Source organism: Protomyctophum bolini (assembly GCF_963924005.1).
Source record: "Protomyctophum bolini genome assembly, chromosome: 3".
Lineage (NCBI taxonomy): Eukaryota > Metazoa > Chordata > Actinopteri > Myctophiformes > Myctophidae > Protomyctophum > Protomyctophum bolini.
In genome coordinates this window covers 50,034,215-50,061,312 of record NC_137864.1, presented here as the reverse complement: position 1 = coordinate 50,061,312, position 27,098 = coordinate 50,034,215, and the positions used below count along the sequence as shown (strand labels likewise).

At 43.8% G+C, this 27,098-nt stretch overlaps 2 protein-coding genes across 8 annotated transcripts in view; one reads left to right on the top strand and one right to left on the bottom strand.

Moving 5' to 3' along the window:
• Positions 1–6,905: 6,905 nt before the first annotated feature.
• LOC308313505 (ADP-ribosylation factor GTPase-activating protein 2-like) lies at positions 6,906–8,537 on the bottom strand (the record flags this gene model as incomplete). Its single annotated transcript, XM_080760658.1, has 1 exon — positions 6,906–8,537. The coding sequence occupies one exon, from the start codon at positions 8,535–8,537 to the stop codon at positions 6,906–6,908; it is 1,632 nt and encodes a 543-aa protein (XP_080616784.1).
• A 6,060-nt stretch (positions 8,538–14,597) lies between these two features.
• LOC308313142 (uncharacterized protein) overlaps positions 14,598–27,098 on the top strand; it is a 33,923-nt gene continuing 21,422 nt past the window's right edge. For 4 of the 7 annotated variants that reach the window (XM_080760083.1, XM_080760081.1, XM_080760082.1 and 1 more), the window contains exons 1-11: positions 14,598–14,723; positions 17,188–18,985; positions 21,705–21,766; positions 22,077–22,106; positions 22,242–22,360; positions 22,909–23,025; positions 23,774–24,136; positions 24,550–25,403; positions 26,251–26,282; positions 26,396–26,439; positions 26,581–26,714. In XM_080760083.1, coding sequence (XP_080616209.1) covers positions 17,417–18,985; positions 21,705–21,766; positions 22,077–22,106; positions 22,242–22,360; positions 22,909–23,025; positions 23,774–24,136; positions 24,550–25,403; positions 26,251–26,282; positions 26,396–26,439; positions 26,581–26,714 — 3,324 coding nt within the window. In that variant the 5' untranslated portion in view covers positions 14,598–14,723; positions 17,188–17,416. The remainder of the gene's footprint in view (positions 14,724–17,187; positions 18,986–21,704; positions 21,767–22,076; positions 22,107–22,241; positions 22,361–22,908; positions 23,026–23,773; positions 24,137–24,549; positions 25,404–26,250; positions 26,283–26,395; positions 26,440–26,580; positions 26,715–27,098) is intronic. The other 3 variants (XM_080760079.1, XM_080760080.1, XM_080760078.1) reach the window with 3 other exon arrangements.

Below are 27,098 nucleotides of genomic sequence, written 5' to 3'. Positions count from 1 at the left end.
GTTTGAGTGTTGTTTTGCAACAGTTTGTGCTGTCTTTTAACTACGAGAATCATAGTTTTTTTCTGAAGCTGCAGTTGGACAAAATGACAAATAAAGCAATCTTGAATCTTGGTGCCCTTCATCATGATGAATAATGATGTAAATGTGGGTATCTGCAAACACATACACAAACAATCTGCAATCTGGACACTGGACAGACATACAGACATTGCAAAGCCACTCATTGGAACGGTTAGCACCACTCAAAAATAATCTTTGTATGTGTTTATTTATCCATGTGTAGCTCAGAGAATGTACGAAATTGACCCGTGTGTCTGTGACACTGTACAAATGTAACCGTCATGGCTCCATAAGGAACCAAGTGGACCCTCGTGTCTCTATAACTCTGAGACGGTTCAGAGACGTGTCCATTTGGACAGTCTCTGAGTTAAATGGACAAAAAGGATGTTACCGTGTAGAAATCAGTGGTTTCCACAGTGGTAAGGTTGCATACCTGTCCCGCTGAGGTTCCAGAGTGAGTGATGAGTATATACGTCCAAAAGTTGACGATGATCTCAAAGATGATCTCTCTCTCTCGCTGTCCCTCTTTTTGTAACTACAGTAGGCCTTAATTGTCTCCCACTTTCTTCCAACTGGATTTTTCTTCTGTTTCTTCTCCAATCTATTTTTAACAGTGAATTCACCTCTTCCTCTCGGTCTTGTAACGACAGCCTCTCAACTACAGGTGACCCGCCTCTCCACTACTAGCTTAACCAATCCAACCGGCTCTACAGGTGCAGTTGCTCTGGTATGCATTCTCTCTCTCCCCTCTCTGTTGCACAATACATACTCTGCCCCTCTCTACCACCCATTGCAATTCTCTCTCTCTCTCTCTCTCTTCCTCTGTGTATGTCCACTTACTATTTAAACTTTTCTCCCAACAGGTCACAAGATGTGATAGAGAAGATCTGAAGATGGCCGGACATGAGGAGGAAGAAGAATTTCTGTTCAGTAGACAGACACGGCCTTCAATTGATTATTTTAGCCTCAGCTTCAATGGAATTGAGATGCATTGACACACACCTGCCCCACATTCCACTCTCTCTCTCTCTCTCTCTCTCTCTCTCTCTCTCTCTCTCTCTCTCTCTCTCTCTCTCTCGGTGTGTGTGTGTGTGTGTGTGTGTGTGTGTGTGTGTGTGTGTGTGTGCCACTCCCATTTTCTCCACTTAATGTGTAGGCCCTATTCCATGTATTGTTTCTTAGTCCTATCTCATTAGCAATGCAGCCATTCTTTCCTCTCTGACTGAAACTGTTCAAGTCCTGTCTGCATTTAAGTCAGTGCTACAGTCTTTTTTTGGGTCACTTTGGGTTTTTTGTGTGCTTTTCCTTGATGTTTTGTGTCAGCCACTAGTGTTTTATGTCAGCCACTCTGAGTGAAAACAAAGGTTCATACAAAGCTTGTCAATCTTTAATATTACTGTGACATAAAAATGCATTTTCCACTTTCTTTCAGTCACCTCCATGTATGCCTTGAGGGGCGAGCAAAGTACCCCCATTTAAGCAACACTGCTGTAAGTATGTTCCAATTTGATTGCTTGATGGAATATACTTTATTATCAGTTTGCAAAGACAACCACACTTACCACAGGAGAGTACAGTTAAATGCAAGGTCTGTTAAGAGGATTTAAACCCAATAAAGCACTTCCTTAAATGAATAGTATCCAATAACTCATTCTCATTGGTTTTGAGCAGTGGCTCAACCACAACGTCGGGACACAAAGGAGCTGAGATCTCTATCAGTTGTCACACTGGATTTGGACCGTCCTTAAATAGTTATTCTTTGTTTCTGAAGGACGTTTAGTTTTAGAGCGTGTCTGTCTAGCTGTGTCTAGACTCTTTATGCTCTAGCTGAGCTCCTGCACTGTCACACCCTAACTACATAATGGTAGTCGTAGTAGTATAACTACGAGATCGGCTGATCAGTTTGTTGCTGGATGCATTTAGAACTAAGCAAATAAACAAACCTTTTCAGGTTTGTTTATGGAATAGCTCGCTTCTCTAGATTCAATCTGCTGAGGTTTTATTTTTTATTTTATTTTACATAACTTTATTTAGAGTTTTTGTCAAATACAAGAGTAACATGACACAACACAACAATACAAGACATCAAATGAAAGTAAGTAAGCTTAACACTACATACAAGACACACACACACACACACACACACACACACACACACACACACACACACACACACACACGCATGGTTGCACCAGAGCAGCCAGATATACAGAGCATAATACTCAACTATTGACAAACACGGCAAGAAATGGCATCCCCATTTTTTGGAACTTAGCTTGTGTATTCTGTCCGGACTCATGACGGATTTGTTCAAGCTTAGCAATGGAGAGCAACTCTTGAAACATGGAGACGTTGGAGTCTTCCAGGGTATCAGTATATGTTTGATTGAAATATTTATTAACAGTTTGCAGAATTACAGTACATTTCAAGCACAAACTCAATACAAAGACTGTCCGTAGGTGCCCTTTGAGAGCCGTTTTGAAGGAGTCAAGGGATTCACATGTCTTAATGACTGTTGGTAGGGCGTTCCACATTTTTGGTGGCATAGGAGCGAAAATAATTTAGTCCCTTGTTTGTGCCGAATCTGGGTTGTACATGGTTTGTTGCACTCCCTCTGGTGTTGTGGGTGTGGACTTCGTTAACATTAAGGAAGTATCTAGACAGGTACATGGGTATCTTGGTGGTGTATCGAATCTTGTGGACCAGACCCATTGCAAGATGCTGTACTCTGTCGTCGACCCTAAGCCATTCCAGCCTGTCAAAGTGGGCAGGGGAATATGTTTTGCAGCAACCATACCTGCCTTAAGGATCTGATTTTGGTGAGAAGGAAGGGAGCAACCAAATATTAGGTTTTAAAACCTTGGCTTTCAATTATAGTTGAGCTTGACTCTGATGTTGGTGTTGTAGCAATCTGAGAAACCATCAGCAGGAGAAACAGCGTCCTCTTTTCCTTTGAATTTGATGGAGTCGGGGCACGGTGGCACAGTTGGTAGTGCTGTCGCCTCACAGCTAGAAGGTCCTGGGTTCGATTCCCGCTGGGGACGCTGTGGGTGATTCCCCTCTGTCAGGTGAAAAGAAGCAGCTTGGACTCCTCATGCATAGAAGGAGGCATGAGGTCAGTCCGCTGCCCCCCCAGGTTGGCAGAGGAAGTGTAGCGCCCAGGATTACATTAGATAATTGGCACTGGGTGAAAAGAAAACGGGGTTACAAAATCGTGGGATAAAAAATATTAAAAGAATTTGATGGAGTCAACAGTCCGTCTCGAGAGACTAGTGTTGTGTGGTCTTCGTAGTGGTCATCTCTATAACTGGTCCCCTTTAAAAGGCTTGATGAATTGAATACAAAGGACCACAATGGAAGTTATTAGGACTTGTTGTTATCCTTACAGCATCAGTGTATAGCCTATACATTGTACCACTGCACTATTTTTTAAACTGTTGATGAAATATTCAATCAATCAAAAACTCTCGACCCCTGGGATGGCCACAAGTGATAAAGACAGTAAAAAATAATGAATTTACTAATTTACTTTAGATTGCATTTAGCACTACATTATACAAACCTGACGATATAGTGGCAAAGACCATGAGACCATTGTGGTTGTACCAACCTATTCAGTCAGCTGATTTATTTAACGCAGCAGTCATGACACTAGTCACTAGTACTCACTACTACTAGTACTCACTACTCAGGCCTTCATCAGCACCAAATACTGATGAAGGCCTGAGTAGCCGAAACTTGTCTTTGTGTCATGAATGATTGCTGCTGCTGTGGTAAAAAAAAAGATTCACTTTGTGAGTGTGGACAGTTTCTGTTCACTGATAGCTGAGCCCATCAGTCTTTCTCTTAATCAATGTTGCTTTGGTGATTTTATTGGTGGTACGCTTAACGCCTACAGATTTAGTACAACAATGGACCATTGATATGCAAGCAGGCTCATTCCTATATGTTAATTCACGATGGTGTGACACGATGGTGTGACACAGCTTTCGTAAACTTTGTTGAGATGTGAACTCAAGGGTTGTTTTTAATCGATGCATGTGTGACGTGCGTGCACGTGCTCCTGAAAAGTATTTAGCGGACGCCGGAGTACTGCGTGCAATGGGCAATGGGCAATGCAACACTGCTCTTTATCAACTGACAGTAGGGCGTGCTCAGCTCGGGACGTTAGTACAGCCCCCATATCTGCTAGCAGAATTTGTCAGAATTTGGTCAGAACTTTATTGAAAGGCTCCTTGAGATGCAGCATCTCATTTCAGAGGGGGTCCTACACACAGGGAAATCATTACATACAGTACAGTGAATAGACAGTACAGTACACAATAGACAATACAGTACAGATATAGTTAGTTTGCTCATCCTCTCCCACCCACTCCCGCATCCCCCCAACTCTTTTTGGACATGACTTGTACAGAGGTCAGAAATAAACGGTGTGAGGTGTGAATACAAGGTCCTGAAGCGGGCCAGGAGAGGTAACATATCTGAGAGAAAGAGGAAGATTATTGTTACACTCAAACGGGGCTTTGTAGTGGAATGACGTGCGTCCAGATTCAGAAAATATTATTTGGGGAATAGTAAAGTAGGATGTTGTGTATGTCTAAGTGAGCATGGGATGTATATAATACTAGTGATTTCAAGTATGGAGGGCAGTTACGGTGCACACATTTAAAGAGGAATTGATACCAGTGAAATTGTCTTCTTGCCTTGGGCTGCAGCCAATCAAGTGAACTGATAAGGAATGGTTCTGTATGGACAGTTGGACACTAAATCTGCATAGGGAGTTATGTAAGAGTGCATTTAATACAGAGAGGTTTGAGAATGGTTTCTGTATAGTGTTCTGATAGACAATGTCGGCATAATCTACAATGGGAAGTATTACTTGGTTAATTATTATTTTTCCCACTTCAAATAAGAAACAATTGATCGAAGGGTATATTAGTGAGCACAAACCGCGTATGATTTTTAATGGTAATATTGATATGAGATTTAAAGGAAAGTTCAGGATCAAGCATGATACCAAGGTATTTAAATGAGTCTACTTTCTCCAGACGAGAACCATCATCAAACTTAATCAATAGATCAGAGGAGCTTGCAGCTACTACGTGACGGCATGCTGCAGGACTTATCTTTATTCAATAAAAAGCTTGTTGCCTTGAAGCCATTTTTGGACCAGATTGAAATCAGACTGTAAGAAATGTTGAAACAGCACAACTTTATGGCATAAGCACATGGAGAGAAACCAACATAGCGCGCGTCTCCCACAGTACTGCCACTGCAGCCCGATATAGCCTGCAGTCACTGTCCAGCCAGCGCAACATATTTTGCCTTAATGAGTTAAGTTAAGGGAAATGTGTTTTGTATGTTGTTTGCCATGGTGGAACGTTTGCTGTGAGGAACAGGCAAATATCTGACAGAACATCCACAGATGTAGTGGCTGTCTGTAGCAAGAGCTCATGCGTTCATGCTGAAAATGTGCTGCCAGGCCAGTGAGGCCACACATTAACATGACGTTTTACATGGGGCTGGCGGCACACAGAACACACCAGTAAGTGCTATGCTATTGCTAGCCATTCATATGCTCACAACAGAACGGCAGCAGGTTTCACCCCAGATACCAGCTAGCAATGAGCAATGTCTCCTTTAATAAATCTTTACTGCACGTGAAATACATTTATCTTAAGACTAGCTCTTTCAGAGCCACAATGTACAATTGTATTCATGTGCATCTCAGGATCCACATGGGAAGTGGCCAGCGGGAACCAAGTGGGTCCAATTTGGACCTCAACCTTACCACTTTGTCCAAGATGTCGTGGCCGGATGGCTGCCCAGTAAGACACTCAATTGAGTAGACTCTGCTGGTCATCGTGTTATTGGCTTTAGGAATGGGACAAAACAAAAGAAATCTGCATGAATTCAAGGCTTCATGGGGTGTGAAATTAATATAAATCATGTTTTGGGTGAACTACTCCTTTAAGAAAAGGCATTAAAGCATGTACAGGTATGGGTAAGAGAAAAAACTAATAGTAGGCCTAATGAATGATATTAAAGGAAGGATAAAAAAGGTCCAGCAGATAGCAATCCACTGGGGCCTGGAAAGGAGCAGGTTGTACTGCAGAAACAACAACTTCCCTGGCCCACTGCACTACTGTTAAGCAGTGGTTCCCAAACTGGGAGCTGTGACCAGCAGGGGGGTCCCCAAATGATTTTTGGGGGGGGGGGGGTCCCCAGATGATTAGCCTAATGTGCAACATTGTTTCCTCGTTCAACAGTTGACAAACCAACATACAGTATAAGTGAAGTGTATACAGGGGTGTAAGAGTGTTTACGCCTATTACACATATTTGACTGTAAAGGAATTTACGCACTTCCAATGTTAGTAGTTTGATTCATTGATGTTTTTCTGTCAGTTTTGCGGGAGGTCGATTCTTTCTCAAGTCTGCTCAGAGGCTCACTTACACTTGACAAAAGCTTGCGTATGTAGAATGCCTTATTCTTCATGCCAAATTGGCAAATATTACGTTATTATGTTAAGAGGCAAACATTGTGAAAATAGCCGATCTACAAGCTCAATACCTCACAATTTCAAGTGCTGCAGGTTCCCAGGTCCCAACCATCAAATATGAGATCTCTGTATCTGTCTGTCCTTGGATGTCCATACATGGATATATGTATATATTTAGCATCAGAAATTGTGAAAATAGTGCACAATGTGGTTTTAAATATTGATATAGTCAGTAATGCATCCCATATTATAGCCACAATATCGATAAGGAGGTATTTTGTATAACATATTGTAATATTTGATTTTAGCTGGAGGTCTAACCCTAACCCTCATCATTAAGAAGTTAGGAACCATAGTGATCCTGGATGGTATTCATGATGCCGTTGGCCAGCACAGCCATCTTGCCAGCTAAAGTCTTTACTCCGTGTTTGAAATCTGCAACATCTTTGGGGGATGGGAGCATTCTGTCCAAGCCCGATGCATCTGAGTTCTGGTGACCGCCAGTACCAAACAAATCAGAAGAGCTGATTGAAGTACTGCTGGACATGGCCTCCAGTCGTGCCTTTACATCATAGTCAGCGCTGCTATCCCGGCCAAAGAACATGTCGGAGGAGATGGACTTTGCGTTGGCGAACTTCTGCCTAGCATCGCTCGACTCGGCCACAGTCACTGATACCCCGTCTTTCTTTCTGGTGGGAAGCCTGTATCCGATGGGCTGTATACTAAATGTGGTGATCTGCTCTTTGGGATCCTCTTTCTCCAGGGGCCAGGAGGACACGAAGGAGGCAGTACCGCCCTCCGAGTCCCACTGAGATTCAAAACGGTCTCGCTTCACTGCAAACGGGTTGTCCTTAGGATGATACTTAGTTGGACCGGGGGTATTTGTAGGCTCAAACATGCTCAGTTTGGAGCGAGAGGAGGATTTGGCACCAATAGGAGGAGTCTCTTGTTCAATCACCCGTACTTCCGACATCACAGAGTGAGACACAGCACTCCTGTTGCCGAACCCCATGCCCAGCCTCTCAGCCTGCTCTCTCTTCTGTCCTCCCATGCTCTTGATCTTCCTCTCCTGCATCTTCCTGTCAATCTCCAGCTCTTTGTAGGCCAAACGCATGGAAGCCACAATGGATTCCTCTGCCTGTCCCTTAGCTTCGGCGACAGGCTCTTCTCGAAGCTTCTCAGCTGCCTGAGCTTGTTTCTCCACCTCGGTGAAGCTCTTTCTGCATACCTTCTGGGCACCCAGACCCTTCTTTGCACCAAGACCTTTTTTAGCAACCATGGGCTTCTTCCCAATAGTAATGTAGGGTTTCACATCAATGGTGGCTTTAAATGGTGTGCTCAGTCCATCAATGCTGGGTGATTCCTCTGATTGAGGGTTTGTGGTATAATGGTCTGTGGTTGTTGCCTCTGCCAGCAGGGGTGGAGAGACAGAGGTTTGACCATTATGCTCTGATACGGTGGTAGGTGCCATGTTCCAATCATTAGGCTGTGAGTGCTCGGCAAAGAAGTCTTCTTCCTCTTTCTTCTCAGAGGCTGTGGCTGCGTTTGGAGCATTACCAACAGATGAGTTGATCCATAGTTCTGTGCCATATTTAGACAAAGCGTCAATGGCTTTCTGACGAATCCTTTCCCGATACATCTGGGCTGCACGGCTATTATATTTGGCTTTGGTGTCATTTGTTGTGCAGTCATGTTGGCGAAAGAAGGCAGTTGCATTGGCATTGCCTCCAACTTGCATACATCTAAGCTGGAACCAAGTCCAGTTGGAGTCTAACCCAGTGGATCTGACAAAACTGATGTGCACTCCAAGCGAACGGTGAATCCCAGAGCAGTCAATGCACAAGAACACTCCATATGGAATACTGACCCAACTGGGATTCTTGGCGTGACATTCAAAGCATTCCTTGTTTGCTGGAATAGATCTTAGTCTGTTGAATATCGTAGGGACTACAGTAGCATTTGGTTCTGTAGCCATCTTGCCTAAATGAATATTTTCCTTAGGTTTATTTCAGTTGGTGCTCTCATATGTGTGTTGATGTCTGAAATACCATTATATAGGCTATCTATGGTCTGACATTGCATACCAAACGCAACACAAACTGCATAACAACGCCAATTTGCGCAGAAGTTCTTACACATTTATTGCGAACGCAGTGAGCACTTACTATGAGACCTAGCAGATCATGTCTGTCTGTCTGTCTGTGTGTCCGTGTGTCACGCTTTTGTGCCCATATATGGAGCTGCTTTGGGGACTCCTTATATGGTTATGGCTGAGTCATGGTGACATGAGTGTGATGGCGTGGTCCAACTTGTGCCCATATATGGAGCTGCTTTGGGGACTCCTTATATGGTTATGGCTGAGTCATGGTGACATGAGTGTGATGGCGTGCTATAAATCTTTAAAAAACCCAAATATGTACGAGCTGCATTCGCTTCCCGCGTTTGCGCGTCTTACTGGTACACTTTCAGGCCAAAACAGTTCCAAAGCTAAGACAAGTTAACTGTAAAAAAAAACCCTCAAAAAACATTTCCTTACAAATGAAATGTAACACATTGGTTTGTGGCTTTGTGAGTCCTTCGCAAGAGGTTGACAAACATTCATGCACATTTGGGACCCAAAGACCCCCAAAGGCACCGCTCACTTCACGTGCTGAGTGGAGCGCATATCTCCACAAGGAAGTATGACGAGTCTATCACATCCCATTGAGCATTCTTTTGTCTAATAGACGTCTAATGGCTGTCTAAAAATTGGTTGAAAATTTGTCTAAAAGTTTTTTAGCGGTCTATCCAAATGTACATAAAATGTAGTTCGAAAGCAGCCACATTGTGTGGCAACCCGTTTCAACTTATGTCTTCATCAGGGCAAATACTGAAACAACTTAATACTGGAATTTATATAGAACCCCCTCCCTTCATGAAGAATTGTTTTTTACCAAAGGTCAACATGTAGCCCAAGTAGAACTATGTCATGCATTCAACTATTTCACAATTGCTCCCATTCTATTTTATAAAAATTAATTCAATAATTCCTAGTTCAGAGAGTATACGAAGAGGTCAGACAGTACACTTACCATATCACACCATGCTAAACAAATCCATTTAAATTCCCCCTTTTGCATGTTTGCAATTCTCCATCACAAACATGGCATGAATGCTTTGGCTCAGGTGTGTATGCAAAATGCAAGCAAGGGAAGGGTATAAGGAAGTAGGCTACACACAATGGAGAAAATAGAAATGTAAAGATAATTGACATGAACTGAAGGGATTTGTGCTTCCGGTAGAATAGAATAGAAGAATGTTATCGGCACCAATAAAAATGCCCACATGGATCAAATCACCAAAAACTGATTTTTTTCCATTGTGGTCCACTCATGGTGATCAAGAACAAGAAGAAACTGATAATTGTGACCAGTCGTTCTACGTTTCAGGCCATGAATGATCATGTCCACCTTTGTGGCAGGTGGCGAATAACAGAACCCAAAGAATGTTATGGTGTCTACCACTGTGATAGCTTTCTTGATTCCAGGGTTTAAGGTTCTGGGCAGATACAGTATGTGACACTACATGAAACTATTTCTATGGGATCTCCCATCAGTGTGTTGTACAGTTGTTACAAGTTGTTAAAACAACACAGAGTAGGCAAAGTGTACACTGCACAATGGGAACATTTATACAATTATGGAAATGCTGCTCTGTGCAGGTGTGCGAAAGAAAAACAAGTGAAGGTATTTAAGGGAAAGACTATAAAATTATTGGGAAAAATGTATGAGCTCCACCATCTGGAAAAAACAGTTGTTCATAGAGGTGACACTCTGGACTTCAACGCAGGGATTTCAACGCACACAAGGGACTGAAGCTGTACAACTCTACAAACACTCTTTCAAACACTTTCCAAGCGCAAAGGTGAGAATTATTCAAATATTAGCAATATTCACGAGAGTATTTGTTGTGAAGATGTTTGCCAAGTAATTTTTGATATAATATTTCAATGCTATGTTTTCATCTCAACATGGTTCCATTTGTACACTCTCCGGGGTTACGGGGGTCCATGGCCTAATGCACACCAAACTGGTGTTACTTGAAATGAAAAACAACTGGGTCAGAACTACTGTCACACACTGCCTCTTCTGCACGGGTTATAGGTCACAGGAGACAGGCGGTGATGACTCTGAAAAGCAGCTACAACTGTTCCATCTCCGTATCCTCCTCAGGGGACTACGAATATCCATCCCAGTCGGTGCTGACAGCTATCAACGCCATCAACCTCATCCTGGGTTTCCCCATCCACAGCTACGTCCTGTGGCTGATTCTGAGCGGAGCTTGTGGGACGTTAGCCTCCGAGTTCTTTTCTCTCAACCTGACTGTATCCGAGATCGTCTTCTCGCTGGCCTCTGTCCTTTTCTTTGCTTGGAGCTACACGTGCAACAATCTATGTCACACCTTTTACTTCTTGTTTGCCGGTTTAGTGTACTTCGCCTTCCCGTCCTTCCAGTGTTGTATCTGTGTGGAGCGTTACATAGCGGTGGTCCACCCTGTTGTGTTTGTCAGGTACAAACCTCTTCGGTACAAGGTGGTCTGTTCCTGCATTGTCTGGCCGATAGTGCTTGCATTCTGCATCGGATATTCCCCTCTAGCTGGCCGTCAACATTCATTGCACTATTACGTCTTGCTGTGCTTTTACATTGTGCTCATTTCTGTGATGTCTTTCTGCTGTGTCATGGTCCTCAAAGCTCTGAAACAGCCTGGACCAGGAGAAGGTCAGAGGGACAGTAGGGAGGGGAAAGACATGAAGAGCAGGGCTTTTCAGATTATTCTGATCATCCTGATAGCAATGCTAGTAAGCTATCTTCCACATTTTATTACTCTACCGCTCAAAGATTATTTCAGCGTTAACCATTACAACTTTGTGCTTTCTATAGCATATCTAATGACCATCATGCCAAAGTTTGTCAATCCCTTCCTGTACATCCACCGAGTTGGGAAATGTAAATGCTTTAACGCAGTCTGATGCCTCATTTCCACCGGGCATGCAATGCTTTTAAATGTGAACGGGGCTTAGCAATCACCCGGTGGACGTTGCACCTCATGGTACTGCCCTAAAAACAAAGCTTCAGATATCGCAAAACAAACTGATCAGACTACCGCTTGGCCTTCTTACAACTCACCTTACCCCTGCTCATTACGATAGTTTGGGATGGCTTAGGGTAGATGACGGTCCGAGTGCAGCAACTTGCAATGGGCAAATGTGATGACCTCATCACATTTGTGAAGGCGGATATGGCCGTTTTTAGCCCAAGGAGTGTTTATGCCACAGATTGCAAGGTTCCCAGTTCGATCCCAGGCTCCCCCAGAGTCAGTTAGGTTGATGTCTTGCCTTGCAAGGTTTCCTCCGCCATCGGTGTATGAATGGGTGAATGTAATGCAAGCGCTTTGGATAAAAGCGCTATATAAATGCACCATTTACTCAATGTGGAAAAACGTAACTAAAGTAACTTATTACCTTTAGTACAAGTAAGACGCGCAAACGCGTGAAGCGAACGCAGCTCGTGTGTGTGCAAGTCTGTCTGTCTGTCTGTCTGTCTGTGTGTCTGTCCCGCTGTTACTGTATATGTGGACCTGGCCCCTTTTGTGCCCATATATGGAGGACACACACACACACACACACACACACGCTCACTGCATTCGCAATCACTGCGTTCGCAAATATTATTACTTTTGTCCAGTAACTAGTAATGTAACACAATACTTTCATGTTTTGAGTAATATTATTTATTTACTATTTTCAAAAGGTGTTCTAGTTACTATTTTCACGAGCCTCTGTGGTACTGTGGCCTTGAGTGTCTGGGTTGGGGTGGAGTTTCTTTGCAGGCTGCTGATCAGGTCTCTAGATATGGAAACGATACACACTTATCTGTACGTGTGAATTATCGGATGTGGAGGGGCAGTAATATAGAAATGTTAGTTTTTCAAAGGAAAGGTTTTACATTTTTGTGTCATTTATTTCCGTCTGTGATAGAAATGCACAATGCCTTGGCCTTATTGGCCTATAGCACTTTGTTTGTAGCTTAACTGCTTAGAAGTTGTTCAACAATTGTGTTTTAGTTTCATTATGAGTGTGAGCCAGGTGGGGTTTTCAATGAATCTGTAATTTATGAATACATGTACAGTAAAGGTCTTAGTGTTCATTTAATTGTACAATTGAGTGTACAATTGAGTGTACAAATGGAACTAAATGGACCCATCATGTCATGTGTACAGTACACTTTTCAGAGTTAAATAAACAATGAGGATTTTACAATGTAGGCTGCAGAAAAGAGGGAACTCAAGGTGGACACACACACACACACACACACACACACACACACACACACACACACACACACACACACACACACACACACACACACACACACACACACACACACACACACACCTAATTCACCCTGCAACCTAGATTGAGATCAAATTGACTGTGAGAGGGGTAGGGGTGCTATAGAGTAAATAAAGGTCATGGGGTTACTCACTCAACCTTGTCCTAGTCCGGCAGCAGGGTGTGTGGAGTTGGACATTTGTTATAGTTATTTTTATTGGCCTAAAATATTGTCTATATACATACATTCATGAATCCACTTGCTGACCGGCTGTTGTATTGACAAGTGTCCATGACTTCATGGACACTTTGAAATTATTTACCCACATAAAAACCCCATGAAAGTGTTCCTCTTCTTCCAAACAATTAAAATAAGATCTGGTTGCAAAAGGTGTGAAGTCTCCCTTTAACAGCCTATAAGGCTAAATGTCCACATTTATTTTTTAATATTTATATTTTGTATTTTGTATTATAATATTTTATTATGCTTTAAGTAGCATGTGTGAACGTGACAAACTAGGGGGTTTTCATGATTCAGAATCCATTCCAAGCATTCGTTTTGCACACACACACACGGCTATATGGAGTGCTTGGAATGGATTCAGAATCATGAAAACTCCCAAGTCTGACACGTCACATAGGCTATGCTACTTAAAGCATAATGACATTTTTAAAATCTTGCCTTGTATGTTAGATCATGTTATGGTATTGGCCACATACTGTATATCCCCCTATAAAAATGCTCAATACCGACAGCCAGTCAGCAAGTGGATTCATGAATGTACCATATGACAATATTTTAGGCCAATAAAAAAACCAATATAGGCCTATCAAATTTCCCACTTTAAACAAAAGAAACCTGCTGGCTGTCGGATTATTAGGGTTCATCCTGATTTTGATAAATCTAGTGTGCAGATGTGCGTTTTGGCCTGAAGATGGTGCCAAAGGAAAAGTCTGGGTTCACCAACATCCAGATCTTGTTTGGCCAGTTTGGGAGTCAAACTAGCTCTGGTCCATAGCTATGGATCAGAGCCAGAGTCAAGCCTGCAACGATGGACCAACATAGGCCTAATTCTTCTTTTTAGGCTAGTAAATTGTCAGTTAACAGTTAACAAATATCATGGAACATTAATTCCTAGTATGTAGGCCTATTATTTACTGGGGGGAAAAATAAGAAGATAGAAATGTAATAGGATTTTTAGATTTATATGATTGTGGCCAATATATTTTCTTATTATTATTATTAATTACTCAATTACAGCAAAACAGATGTCTCACACACACACACACACACACACACACACACACACACACACACACACACACATGCATTGGAATGGCTGCACCCTATGGTTGCACCACTTAAAAACAAAAAATATTATATATTAATGATAATAATATGTAGCAGGCAGCTCTGTTTAGCACTCTGTGTCATGTGTATGGTCATGTGTCATGTGCAACCTTAGAGTATAATATACCGCTACTCTAAGTGTGCAACAGATACTACATTCTGCATTTCTGCTGTCGATTAGTCAGCCTGCGCTTTACGTCTAAAGACTAAACCAATCTGGGAACCGGAACCTTCATATATATACTCTAAAACCGGAACCCATCTGCAAAACAAAGACGTAAAACAAACATATCGGTAGCTTAGCTACGTGCGTCAGGGGCGTGTGGAGGATGCGATCGAGTCGACCATGGTCCATGGATGATAATAAATATGTAAACATCAGAGAGAGATATATAGTCCAAGGAGTTCCACTCCACTTCCACAACAATACGCGATAAGAGGTAAATGTACTTGACTGTTATAAAACTAGAGCGTTGTGGTCACTGGTCAAGAGGCCAATGTGTGCGATGAATAAATAAAGTTCTGTAGACAAAATGGCCTTTAGCAGAGTTGCCCCGCTAACTGCAGCTAATGGTGAGGTTCCAAACGGAACTATAAGTCCATTGTTTACATACCGCTAGATTATTAATGTGTATTATAATACAGTAGTAATATGTATACAATATGATGTAGGCTACTTGAGCAATAGGGACTCGAAAGCTGTTGTTTCTAACTTGAACAATAGCCCTGGCCTATCCAGTGCGTTCCTCGCTAACGCAATGGACCAGGCCTTAAAAACAGCACATCTAGCCTTCGATCAAGATTTATTTACTCGAGTCTGACACTTGCTTAGTTTGACATTTATACTTACACATGATACGTACGTAAGCGCAAATGCCAGAGTCAATAAATACACCTATGATAGTCTAGTGTTGATCCAACACACAGCAGCCGTTGTAATGTTAGCCTTAGGATAAATGGTACTGTAGGAGTCATGTGAAGACTGCTGCAGGAGTGTTGGCAGCTCTGCCTGAGCAGCCATGACATATGTAATAACATAATAGTAATTCACACGTAATGATAGTAATTAAGGTTCTGTTCCATCATTTAATAGTCCGTCCACTGAGCCAACATACACAATGCACCCTGTTAGGACCTGAATCACAACCATAAAGGCATAGTTAGTTTACATAACATAGCAATATGCTATCAGCAACTGGAGTGTTGTTGTGGTTCGTTGTTTGTTTGATTGAAAAGGCTAAATGTGTAGTCGCACAAAGTAGAGTCATACATTTGGGCCAAAAGGATAACTATCGATGATAGTCATCATTTACATCAATCTTGTAGATAAGCTAAATTCAGTGTAGAAATGTGGTGTATAGATGAAGCTGAATCCAAGGAGCGCTGCCCTGGCATAATCATAACGGCAAACTCAATCAGCTCTTGTTATCGCTGCTTGACACCGCAGTTATGGTGGTTGACGCTGGGCGGATTGGTCTATAGGGGAAAATATATGTATATAGACCTGTATATAGAGATATATGGGACCAGGAGAGTGGAGCGTTGTTCCGGATGTTTCAGGGAAGGCTTGACTGATCTAAGTGAGTAAGTATGGGGCCTACAAGGCCAACATGAACATTTTGGCTGGTTGAAGGACCTGTCCTGTGACATTCTGGATCATGTGGAGAAGCTTAAGTGAGCATGCTGGGAGGCCAGTATGTAAGGGGGGAGTTACAGTAGTCAAGCTTTGAAATAACTGAACCGAGGCCTAGATAAGGAGTTGGGCACACTCCTGGCCTGGGTGACATATACTGTATAAGAGATGGAGAGAATGTTGGTTAGACTTATACTGGTCTATAGTATTTTATGTCTGAGGGTTCCAGGCTTGGTTTCTTGAGGAGCGGCGTGTCTCTGACTGACATGATGGCATATCGGCATGGCAGACTGACGTTAATACAGATGTGTTGGTGTCTTGGTGATCATGGTAGTAATGAAAGGGAGTAGATCAGGGCCAGTGGTGGAGCATTGAGGAAGGAATGGGCTCTGGAGGACAGGGGGTTGGTCTAGTCTAGTGGATATCGCTAGTCTTAGCAGGGCTTCATCTAGAGAGATAAGAGAGGAGGAGGAAAGGCATGACATGTTGGGGTTAGTATTTAGGCGAGTTTTGGGTAGATGGGAGAAAGAGATAGGCGAGGGGTGTGGACTGTGGGTTTAAGGATGAATGGGAGATGATGCAATGAGGCAATCTTACCCGTAATAGAAAGAGGACTTATAGCAGTGTATTTTATTCAGCAGAGAGAGAGAGACAGGAAAGGGAGTGATGTGCAGCAAATGGTTTGGCCGGCCAGTAATCAAACCAGGGACTCATTGTCAGGCGTTTGAGACCATGTGATTAGATATCATGTGCCCTAGCCCTAGCTATTGGGTCGCTTCCATTCTTAAGTTGATTAGCTGCATCTGCAATGCTTACAAGAAATCCATGTTTTTACACTTCTTTAGTTTTGAACCTGTACAGGAAAACAAACAATTTTGTGGATTGCAAGTGTGGTGTGCCAGCATTGTAGGGTTTGTCGCTGGTCCCCAGGGTAAAGCCTAGGTATGTTTTCTTTCTCTCAGTTAAGGCCATTTAGGCTACCTGGAGATGAAAGTGCTTCTCATTGATCCACTGTTTGCATAACATCCCGTCCTGCAAGACAGCCATGGTGGAGCCATTGGACACGGAGGAGATCTCAAATCTCACTGCATCTATTCTGTGATGTAGCCTAATGGTTGTTGTGTAATGAGTCCACACACAGGAATACGGTGTCAACCTTTAGCGAAGGGGTGTACACTGTACAGACAAGGAATTTATCTCAAATCTTTTTCAAACTGAAAAGGAAAAGCCTTTTCACCTTTAATATTATATTTCTGTTTTCCATCTCCCAGCTTTGCTGTGCTATCTTTTTCACCCCCTCTGTTTGGACCTTAGCAGCAGAACATTTGGCACCACCACCACCGGCACCAGAGAGGCCCCTTGCCTCTTTGGACCTGCAGCTGGTGCTGCTGCAGTGGCAGCTCTGAAGTTGGTCCAGATTGAAGTTCGGGCACAGCTTACCCTCCTCACCGTACTATTCTGCAGGTGGGTGCCAGGGGCTGGCGTATCACCACCAGCACAATGTATCACCAACGCAGCCTGCAGGAGGGGCCGCCACAACCTTTCTCCAACAGGCCTCGTCCTTTTCATCACCAAGAGCAAGCGCAGCAGGAGCATCAGCATCCGCAACAGCAGCAGCAGCATCAGCAGCATCAGCAGCAGCATCCGCAACAGCATCCGCAACAGCAGCAGCAACAGCAGCAGCGGCAGCATCCGCAACAGCAGCATCAGGAGCAGCATCGGGAGCAGCAGCGGGAGCAGCAGCGGGAGCAGCAGCAGCAGCAGCAACAGCATCCGCAACAGCAGCAGCAGCAGCAGCAACAGCAGCAGCAACAGCAGCAGCAGCGGCAGCATCCGCAACAGCAGCATCAGGAGCAGCAGCGGGAGCAGCAGCAGCAGCAGCAGCAACAACAGCAGCAACAGCGGCAGCAACAGCAGCATTCGCAGCAGCATTCGCAGCAGCAGCACAGCCACTTCCAGAACCCTCCTATCATGGGCTCCAGGGACAGGGGCATGGAGTTGGACCGTATGAATGGCTCACGGTCTGGAGGCGTTACCTCGCGACCTCGCTTTGAAAGCCAACCGGGCCACCAGCAAGGGCTGGATTGGTCAAGCTACCACCAACAACAGCCTGGCCAAATGTTTTCCCGTTCTCCCTCCACCGTGACCCAGCAGCCCTCTGCAATTGGTGTGCTTGCCCCTGTTTATGAACCACCTACCCCTCAGACGAGGGGCTCTAATAATCGAGGTGTGACTATACAGAATATAGTGGATATCCCAGAAAGTGCAGGGAATATTTTGGCTAGCTTTGGGCTCTCCACGCAGGATCTCGAGCTTCTTAGTCAGTACCCTGAGGATGAGCTAACGCCTGATAAATTACCCTACATCCTTAAGAACATGCTGAGCAGGAGATCAAATGATCAGAATTTTTCAGCTTCCAACTCCTCTTCATATTCTCAGAGTGCTACACGCGCCGCCCGTGAAATACCGCCGCCTCCTTCCTGCTCCCAGAGAAGCTCGGGACATTGGCAATCCCCGGAAGTGTCCAACGTCCGCAGTGTTGCCCAGACCACAGGACAATGCATTGACTATGGTCATTCAAGTCTAGTCACTGATGTCAGCAGCAGCAGAGAGGCTTTCATACGAGAGGAGGGTTTCACTATGATATCCACCAAGATAGATTGTCCACCAGCGTCCTCACTTCTTAAACAAGGAACGGACATGTCTGAAAGTTGGCAGGTTCGTCCACAGCCCGCTGATCCAAATACGTTTGGAGACCTGTATTACTGCGGTTCGAGCGGCGAAGTTCACAAGAGCAGACGGTCACCTTCAGCAGAATTTCCCCAGCCTCCCAGATCTCGTTGTCCAGACCTACACTACAGAAGAAGCCCTTCATCTGAAATACAGAGCGACCTCTCCTCCTCAATGTCCAGACGTCCTGCTCCATGGTCCTCCCTTTCAGAATCACGTGCCGGCAGTCACAGGTTGAGGTTACCCACTCCCTCCATGATATGTGATTTCTCAGCAGAGTTTCCAAAGGTGTACCCTCACACCTGCACCCTGTGTCTGATAGACTGCGAGCAGGCTAAGGTGAGTGCCGACGTGTCGTCGTCTCATTGTCTAAGGGTGTCCTTAAAGGAATACCTGCACACTTTGAGTTTAACTCAACTCAATTTGTTTTGCTAGGCAGTTGTCTTCCCAATGTCATCATCCTTCATTGAAACCAAACTAGTGTGTCAACCAGTGGCTAGTACCAATTCTTATTGGTTTTAATGTTGGATACTGTACAATACTAGATCATTTACCCATCAAGTGCCTGGTGAGAGGAAATACTGTACAAGTGCAACATGTACAATATCAATAGTACAATAGTACATCATCTTTAAATGGCCAGAGGAGCCAAGGATATTTTCTCAGTCTGCCTCCGAGTATCCTATACTCTACTTTGCAAAATAACCAATTTTATTTAATCATGATTAAAATATAAATTTATATAATTTAAAAATATTATTTATGCCTGTATTGCATGACAATATTATGTAGTAATATTTACAGTACATTACTTATCCTTATTGGCTGGTAAAACTCTCCCTGGCTGGTAATTATTTATGTTCATTAACCTTACTGGCTTTACTGTTTTGAGCTGCTTGGAGCAGTGGCGCACTTCTTATTTACGAGGGTTTCAGTCCTACCTCAGACGAGCCCTTGGCTTTTAGCGAGTCTGCGGACAAGTTCAAGATGTCTGTGGTGGTGTTTGTCTGCTCAGCTTATGCCCAAATATTGACACCGATCCCAACGTCGGTGCAAATGTTAGGCAACACTCGACCAGAGGGAGAGAGGGAGCGATGTTGTGTGTGACATCTGACTAGAGCTTGATCAGCAAGAGAGGGGGGAGGAGAGACCTTTACCGTGGGGGAAATTCAGTTTCAGCTTCACTCAGCTGATGGCTGCTCAGAGGGTTTGAGACGGAGAGATCGACAGGAGAAGGGGTGGGTGAGTTGAAGTGGCAGACTGGAAGTGAGAGGGATAGAGGGCTTGTTTCACCCAATAACCTGGCCAATGCTCCGTAGTGTGTACTTAAACCTAAACCTTGCAAAGCAGACAACACGTGCCTATTGAATATTGTTGTGTGGCCGATATAGGCACAAAGTACCCATCTATGATGTCACTTATCTGACGTTGGCACTAAGCTTTTCTGTTTTTAATATACTGGGTATATAGACTCTATATACTCTGTACCCACTACCCAGCACTGTCCAGGTTATGGCGATGGTGTCAGTACAGTACACTGCTGTGATGCTTTGTCAGGTTGTAGATCAATTCAATTACATTTTATGAAGGTGTCAAATCACAACAAGTTGTCTCAACAGTAACACAGTAAAGTTTACATGTAGAGCAGGGAACCGACAGAGATCCCACCCTGAGCAAGCAATTTTGTGACAGTGAAAACGAAAAACTCCCCCTTAGCTGGAACTTGGAAGAAATGTCAAGCAGAACCCAACTTTAGGGTGAGCGGCAAAGCCATCTGCTTCGACTGTGTCAGGGGAGAGAGAGAGAGAGAGAGAGAGGGGGAGGTGATGCAGAGAGGGAGATGCAGGCAAATACAAGTAGTGGCGATAATAAATGTAATTGTGTAAGATCATATGATAATATGATATGGTATAACAATGATGTTGGATAATATAACAATGTTAAGATAATACAGTGTGGTGGTAAATATAATATGGTAGCGGTCCATGGTCCTGGTCTGCGGTCACACTCTTGATAGGCAGCTGGGGGTCCATAATAGAAGTATATGGAACTGCGGAGTGGGAGACACAACAAGAAACTCTGGGGATGTTGAGTTAGTGGCAGGCCTTACTGACCATCATCAGCACACATTGTCAGCGTACTTTGAGGTCAGTATGTCAGTGCTATGATTGATGACATCAGTACAAAGATGTCAGCACTGATTGTGTGTATTTGTCATTACCCAGTGGGGTCCAGTCTATGATGTCAGCTTACAGATCAGCAGTATCCACTACCCAAGTACTTGGAGGCCAGTCCAACTGGTGGAATACACTTTCCTCATGGATTATTCTCAGTCACTCAGAAGATGTGGGTGGTTAACCCATTTTGACCTGAGATCAGATTAAAAAAATGTCTTCTACATCCTGACAGTTTTAAAAAAAAAGCTATGCTATCGATTTTTCAAAGATAGCAGACCTACAAGCTCGTAGCGCGCCACTCGGTTGTAGATCTGCTATTTTTCAATAGCTAAAGCATGACATGATGCTATAACACCAAAAGGGGTTCCCGCCCCAAATGGGTTCCCGCCCAAATGCACGTTTGAGCTGATTGTCTGTGTTACGTTCCACTTCAGCAGTCCATCTCTAGCAGCATCTATAGATGGCGCATTGTGAAACGGGGATAGACATCTGCTCCGACTGAAGCCTTACTATCCAGTATCCGCCACACCCTGCCGGTATATTGTAATGTGCAGCAGCCAACAGAATTGAAAGGCCGGGTTCTTGACGCTGTTGAGAGACGTGACATTTCTCTGACACATTTCAGCTCTCCGTCCTTCCTGAAATGGAAGACTAATGTATTTGCGATCACCTTCACAAGTTGTTGGGTGAACCTGTTGTAAGCCCTGGCAGTATTAACATAGCCAGCAAAAAAGCACTACTTTAAATATGGCGTACTATCTCTAAATATGCTCACTATCTTCAAATTTGATTGTTGTAATATATTATAACCTATGATAATTTGCCATTTTTCTCTCCTGTTATACAGTATATTTCTCTCTCTCCTTTTTGTTTTTCTCCAGGACTGGATTGAGCATGTCAAGAGTGCAAAACACACTGATTCCTGCAGAGACTTACGAAACAAGTGAGGAGGCAATTAATTGTCCTGTAGATGCCTTGATATCTTTTGTTTATTCACGTTAAAGACGTTAAAAAAGTTTGTTTTGTTTAGGTCGTTTGGCAATACTCCACAAAGTATTCTATGAAGAAGGGACAAAAAGCCTGCATTTATTACCCACAAGTTCTGTGTGCATGTACTCATGACACAAACAGCCGTTTTAAATTAATGCAAAAGGGTGTGTGTCTGTCTGTGTGTCTGTCTGGTGACCTGATAGCTGACATCTATTTTCCTGTAATTGAGTAATTCATACTAAGACAATATTTTGTTTGTTTAGGTACCCAGAGTGGAAACCCGATGTACCAAGGTCGGTTTGACTTGCGTTTTCCAAATAATAATTTTAGCACTAAAACATTATTTGTTTTGTGTCGATTTTGGTCTCTGTTATCTTTTTACGGAGTTGTATATTTGATTCCCTTCTTTCATCTCCTCACCGCTGCAGGAGGGAACAACACTCACTGGGTCGAGATGACAGCTCAACCACCAAGGAGCGTTCTCCCTCTCTCTCTGTCTCAGCGAGGAGAGAGAGAACGGGGAGAGAGAGTGAACGACTGAAACGAGGTACCATAGCGCGTGCACACACACACACACACACACACACACACACACACACACACACACACACACACAGGTGTGGGACATGGATTTTGTTTTGCTGTGAATTTGAGGCGCATGGTCCGCTCGCGATCGTCCTTCCAAGGTGAAACCCGCGATCCGGGTCACGGCACCAATGTAACGCCCGGGATTCAAACTCGGGTCTCCCACGTGAAAGTCCAATATCTTAACCACTAGACCAAAGGGATATCCCTAAGAATCCCTATAGACTGGGGGAGATATTAGACTTGTGAGGCCAACAGGCTGAGGCTCTGAGCCACTCTGCTACACATTCACCCAGTTTGAAGATGTCGGTTGGACACCTTGTATATCCAAAACGGTTATTTTTCAGGATTCAAATTCAATAATAGCGAAAGTAACAGTTCCACAAGATCATAACGCCTCACACTTCGCGCTTCGAGCTTGAACATCTACTAGCTTTGATTAGCAGATGTGACGTCACACATTCTGTGTCACGGCACCAATTGTGTGTCTTCCTTATGTTAATTCACCAGCAGAACACCATGGTTGTGGAAAGGAGCCTGAGAGAAGAGACAGCCCCAAGCACTCTCACATAGGGGGATCGTCCTCTAGCAGCCATCGACATGAGAGAAGAGACAGACACTCACCAGGTCAGCATTGTCCCTGTGAAGATCTACAACCTCAAAATGCATCGCTTCGCGCTTTGAGCTTGCAAATCTGCTGCTTTCGATGTGACGCTGTACTGTAGTATGATCAAGTTAGGGCGTCAATTCATGAAAAAAGTAGATGGAGATAGGTTTCTGCCAAAAAGCAACAGCATGTATCATAGACACTTTAACACAATGAGTGCCACCTGGTGGACGAAAGTGGTGGTGCTTGGGTGCCACGTGATGTGAAGCAATTCCGGTTTTGGGTGCCATCTTGGATGCTAAAGCAATAACACCAATGCTAGCGAGCTAAAGTGAGGTCCATCCTTTCTCTAGAAAGTGCCAATGTTCCAATCACGATCACCGGATAATCAGAAAAGACCTCCGAACATCGGCGGTATGTTCAAAACCATGGACAGTGGCGTAGTTTCTGAGAAAAGAGCGTGCAAAGGCTGTGGCTAAAACAGAAGCTAATGTGGTTGGTCGCACACACGCAGTGCTGGCGAGGCCCTAGCAAGAGGGATACTTGCTAGGTCCTCGCCAGCACCAGCTGGCAACCAGTTGCTCGCCAGCAACTGGGGCGATTGCAAAAATGGAAAATAGCTAGGCAATCTTATAGCGATATTAAACACCTTAAGACGAGCCTACTCGTCATGAGCACCTCGCGTAATTAATTAATAATGGCTAGTATACCCGTCCTTAGGATCAAATGTGTTAAAGATTTTTCATCTTCCTTATGTTAATTCACCAGCAGAAGACCATGGTCGTGGAAGGGACCCCCGGCCCAGCAGTGTCCACAGTCCCAAGCGCTCTCACAGAGGGGGGTCCGCCTCTAGTCGACCTGAGAGAAGAGACAGCCCCGAGCGCTCTCACAGAGGGGGGACCGCCTATGGTAGCCATCGACCTGAGAGAAGAGACAGCCCCAAGCGCTCTCACAGAGGGGGGTCCGCCTCTAGTCGACCTGAGAGAAGAGACAGCCCCAAGCGCTCTCACAGAGGGGGGTCCTCCTCTACTAGCCATGGACCTGAGAGAAGAGACAGCCCCGAGCGCTCTCACAGAGGGGGGTCCTCCTCTACTAGCCATGGACCTGAGAGAAGAGACAGACACTCACCAGGTCAGCATTGTCCTCTCTCTCCTTCTGCTCCTCGCCAGTGGTGTAAAGCAACATTTATTCCAGTACTGTGCTTAACTTCTCCTGGTTACTGTTAACTACCTAGAGCTACCTGGTCATGATGAGAGATTAACTTTTCCTGGTTACTGTTAACTACCTAGAGCTACCTGGTCATGATGAGAGATTAACTTTTCCTGGTTACTGTTAACTACCTAGAGCTACCTGGTCATGATGAGAGATTAACTTTTCTGGTTACTGTTAACTACCTAGAGCTACCTGGTCATGATGAGAGATTAACTTTTCCTGGTTACTGTTAACTACCTAGAGCTACCTGGTCATGATGAGAGATTGACGACTCCATCTCCTTTATTAATTAATTATTCCCTTGTTTATTTTGCCTCAATCTGCGGCTACAGGACGTTCTTCCGGTGACGGCTTGAAACATCCCCGCGATGAATCTTCTAGACGTGACGAGCTGTCAGCCAAGGCCCCAAAGACAGAGCCTAAGCCTGCGTCCAAGACAACTAAGTCAGGGCACTCCATGGCTAAGTCTGAGTCCAAGACAACTAAGTCAGGGCACTCCATGGCTAAGTCTGAGTCCAAGACAACTAAGTCAGGGCACTCCATGGCTAAGTCTGAGTCCAAGACAACTAAGTCAGGGTGCTCCGAGGTCAAGTCTGAGTCCAAGACAACTAAGCCTGAGTCCAAGACAACTAAGCCTGAGTCCAAGACAACTAAGCCTGAGTCCAAGACAACTAAGCCTGAGTCCAAGACAACTAAGCCTGTGTCCAAGACAACTAAGCCTGAGTCCAAGACAACTAAGCCTGAGTCCAAGACAACTAAGCCTGAGTCCAAGACAACTAAGCCTGAGTCCAAGACAACTAAGCCTGAGTCCAAGACAACTAAGCCTGAGTCCAAGACAACTAAGCCTGTGTCCAAGACAACTAAGCCTGTGTCCAAGACAACTAAGCCTGAGTCCAAGACAACTAAGCCTGTGTCCGAGACAACTAAGTCTGAGTCCAAGACAACTAAGTCTGAGCGCTCCGAGTCCAAGACAACTAAGTCTGAGTCCAAGACAACTAAGTCTGAGTCCAAGACAACTAAGTCTGAGTCCAAGACAACTAAGTCTGAGTCCAAGACAACTAAGTCTGAGTCCAAGTCAGGGCGCTCTGAGGCTGATAGACGTGATGACTCTGCCAGACGCAAACTGCCGTTGTCAGCCAAGGCCCCAAAGACCAACAAAACTAAGTGCTCAGAGGCTGATGAAACGGTGAGTCTAATGGACTTTGTTTTAAAGCTACATTATGCAATTTGATTATGAACTTAATTCTTCTTGTGCCGAGCGCAGTGATTCTAGACTCCCAAGTGATGGCTCCAACAAACGGCATAAAATATGTGCTTTAACCCATTTTGACCGGGAACCCATTTTGGTGTTCAGCATCATGTTATGCTTTAGCTATTGAAAAATAGCAGATCTACAAGCTCATAGCGCGCCACCGAGTGGCGCGCTACGAGCTTGTAGGTCTGCTATTTTTGAAAAATCTAAGAACGACTGACATTTTTAGAATCTGATCTCAGGTCAGAATGGCTTAATCAGACCAGTGTGTGTCCAGTGGAAACCTCAAATGAATCTGATCTCAGGTCAGAATGGGTTAAAGAGTGCTGTGATGTCTCTTTTTTCACGGATTAGATTGTAACATTATATTCTTATTTTTTCCTCATTTCCTTTGTATACCCCAAGTACTCTATGAGTTTTCTATGTCAAATTCCTTGTATGGGAACATACCAATGCCAATGCACTGGCCCAGTGTAGCAGCCTCTCCATCAGAGACCAGCCCATTACTGCCACTTTAGCCAAGGTTCCTATTTAGTGTTAATTTAGTTGTATATTAATATTTAGTGGTAGTTCCATCAGTGACAAACAAACAAATTTATTTTGAATGTGTGTTGAAGATTACAAAATATGAAATGATGTTTGTGAATTATAAGACATCTATTAAAGAGGTTCAGATACAGTTACATGTAGATCAATTTAAGTGTGAATACTCTACTTACAGTATGTGCTTGTCTATAAATGAATGCATTTTCTTATTATTGCCATGTGTTCTTTCTTTTAGAAACCAGATGATTCAACAACAGTCAGTAAAGGGTAAGTTAGAGGGGTTCTCTTCTTTTACAAGCCTGCTGTACATACCCTCTCATTCCTCCTCTAACAAAACACATCAGAGATAAAAAAACGACTTTGTGTTTGTGTCTTCACAGGACATCTACCCAGGAACTGGCTGCCAAAGGTGTTGAGGATTCAGGTAAGATGATGCCAAAGCCCATGGAGAGACTAAAAAATATACTATAGGTCAACCCGAGAGCCTCTTTACCCAGAAGTTTTTTGTCCATTTTATGCCGTTTAAAGCCAGTGATTCTAAGTCTGTTTTCAATTTCCCATACAGGAAACGGGCCTAAACTTCACAAGAAAACTTCAGCAGAGGAATTTAGTTATAATCCCATCGTGTTGGTCACTAGGCTTTCTGAGAGTGATGTCATCGAACTGTGCCAGCCATTTAAAGCTACGGAATTAGGAAAGGTGGGTGTGAAGGTATCACAAACGCGTTGCAGGGAAGGGTTTAATGAGGTTTAATGAGGTTTTGTACTAAAAACAAAAACAAATCCTATTCCTCATCAGCAAGCAGTGATGCACAGCCTATTCTCATATTGGTCTCTCATATAATTTAAAACGTTTCATTTAATGGTATTAAATCAAATGAATATTGGCTTGCTGAAATAACCCAAATAACATTTCTGTCCATTAATAAATAATAATGGGCTTTAATTACCACAATTTGTTTTCATAATATAGTAGTGAAGATTTTGCCTGATTTTTGTAAAAAAAAGAAGAAAAAAAGCTTTATTCAACGATGATCGTGGTTACACTATTTATTTTCCACAACACACTATTTTTTCTCTCTTT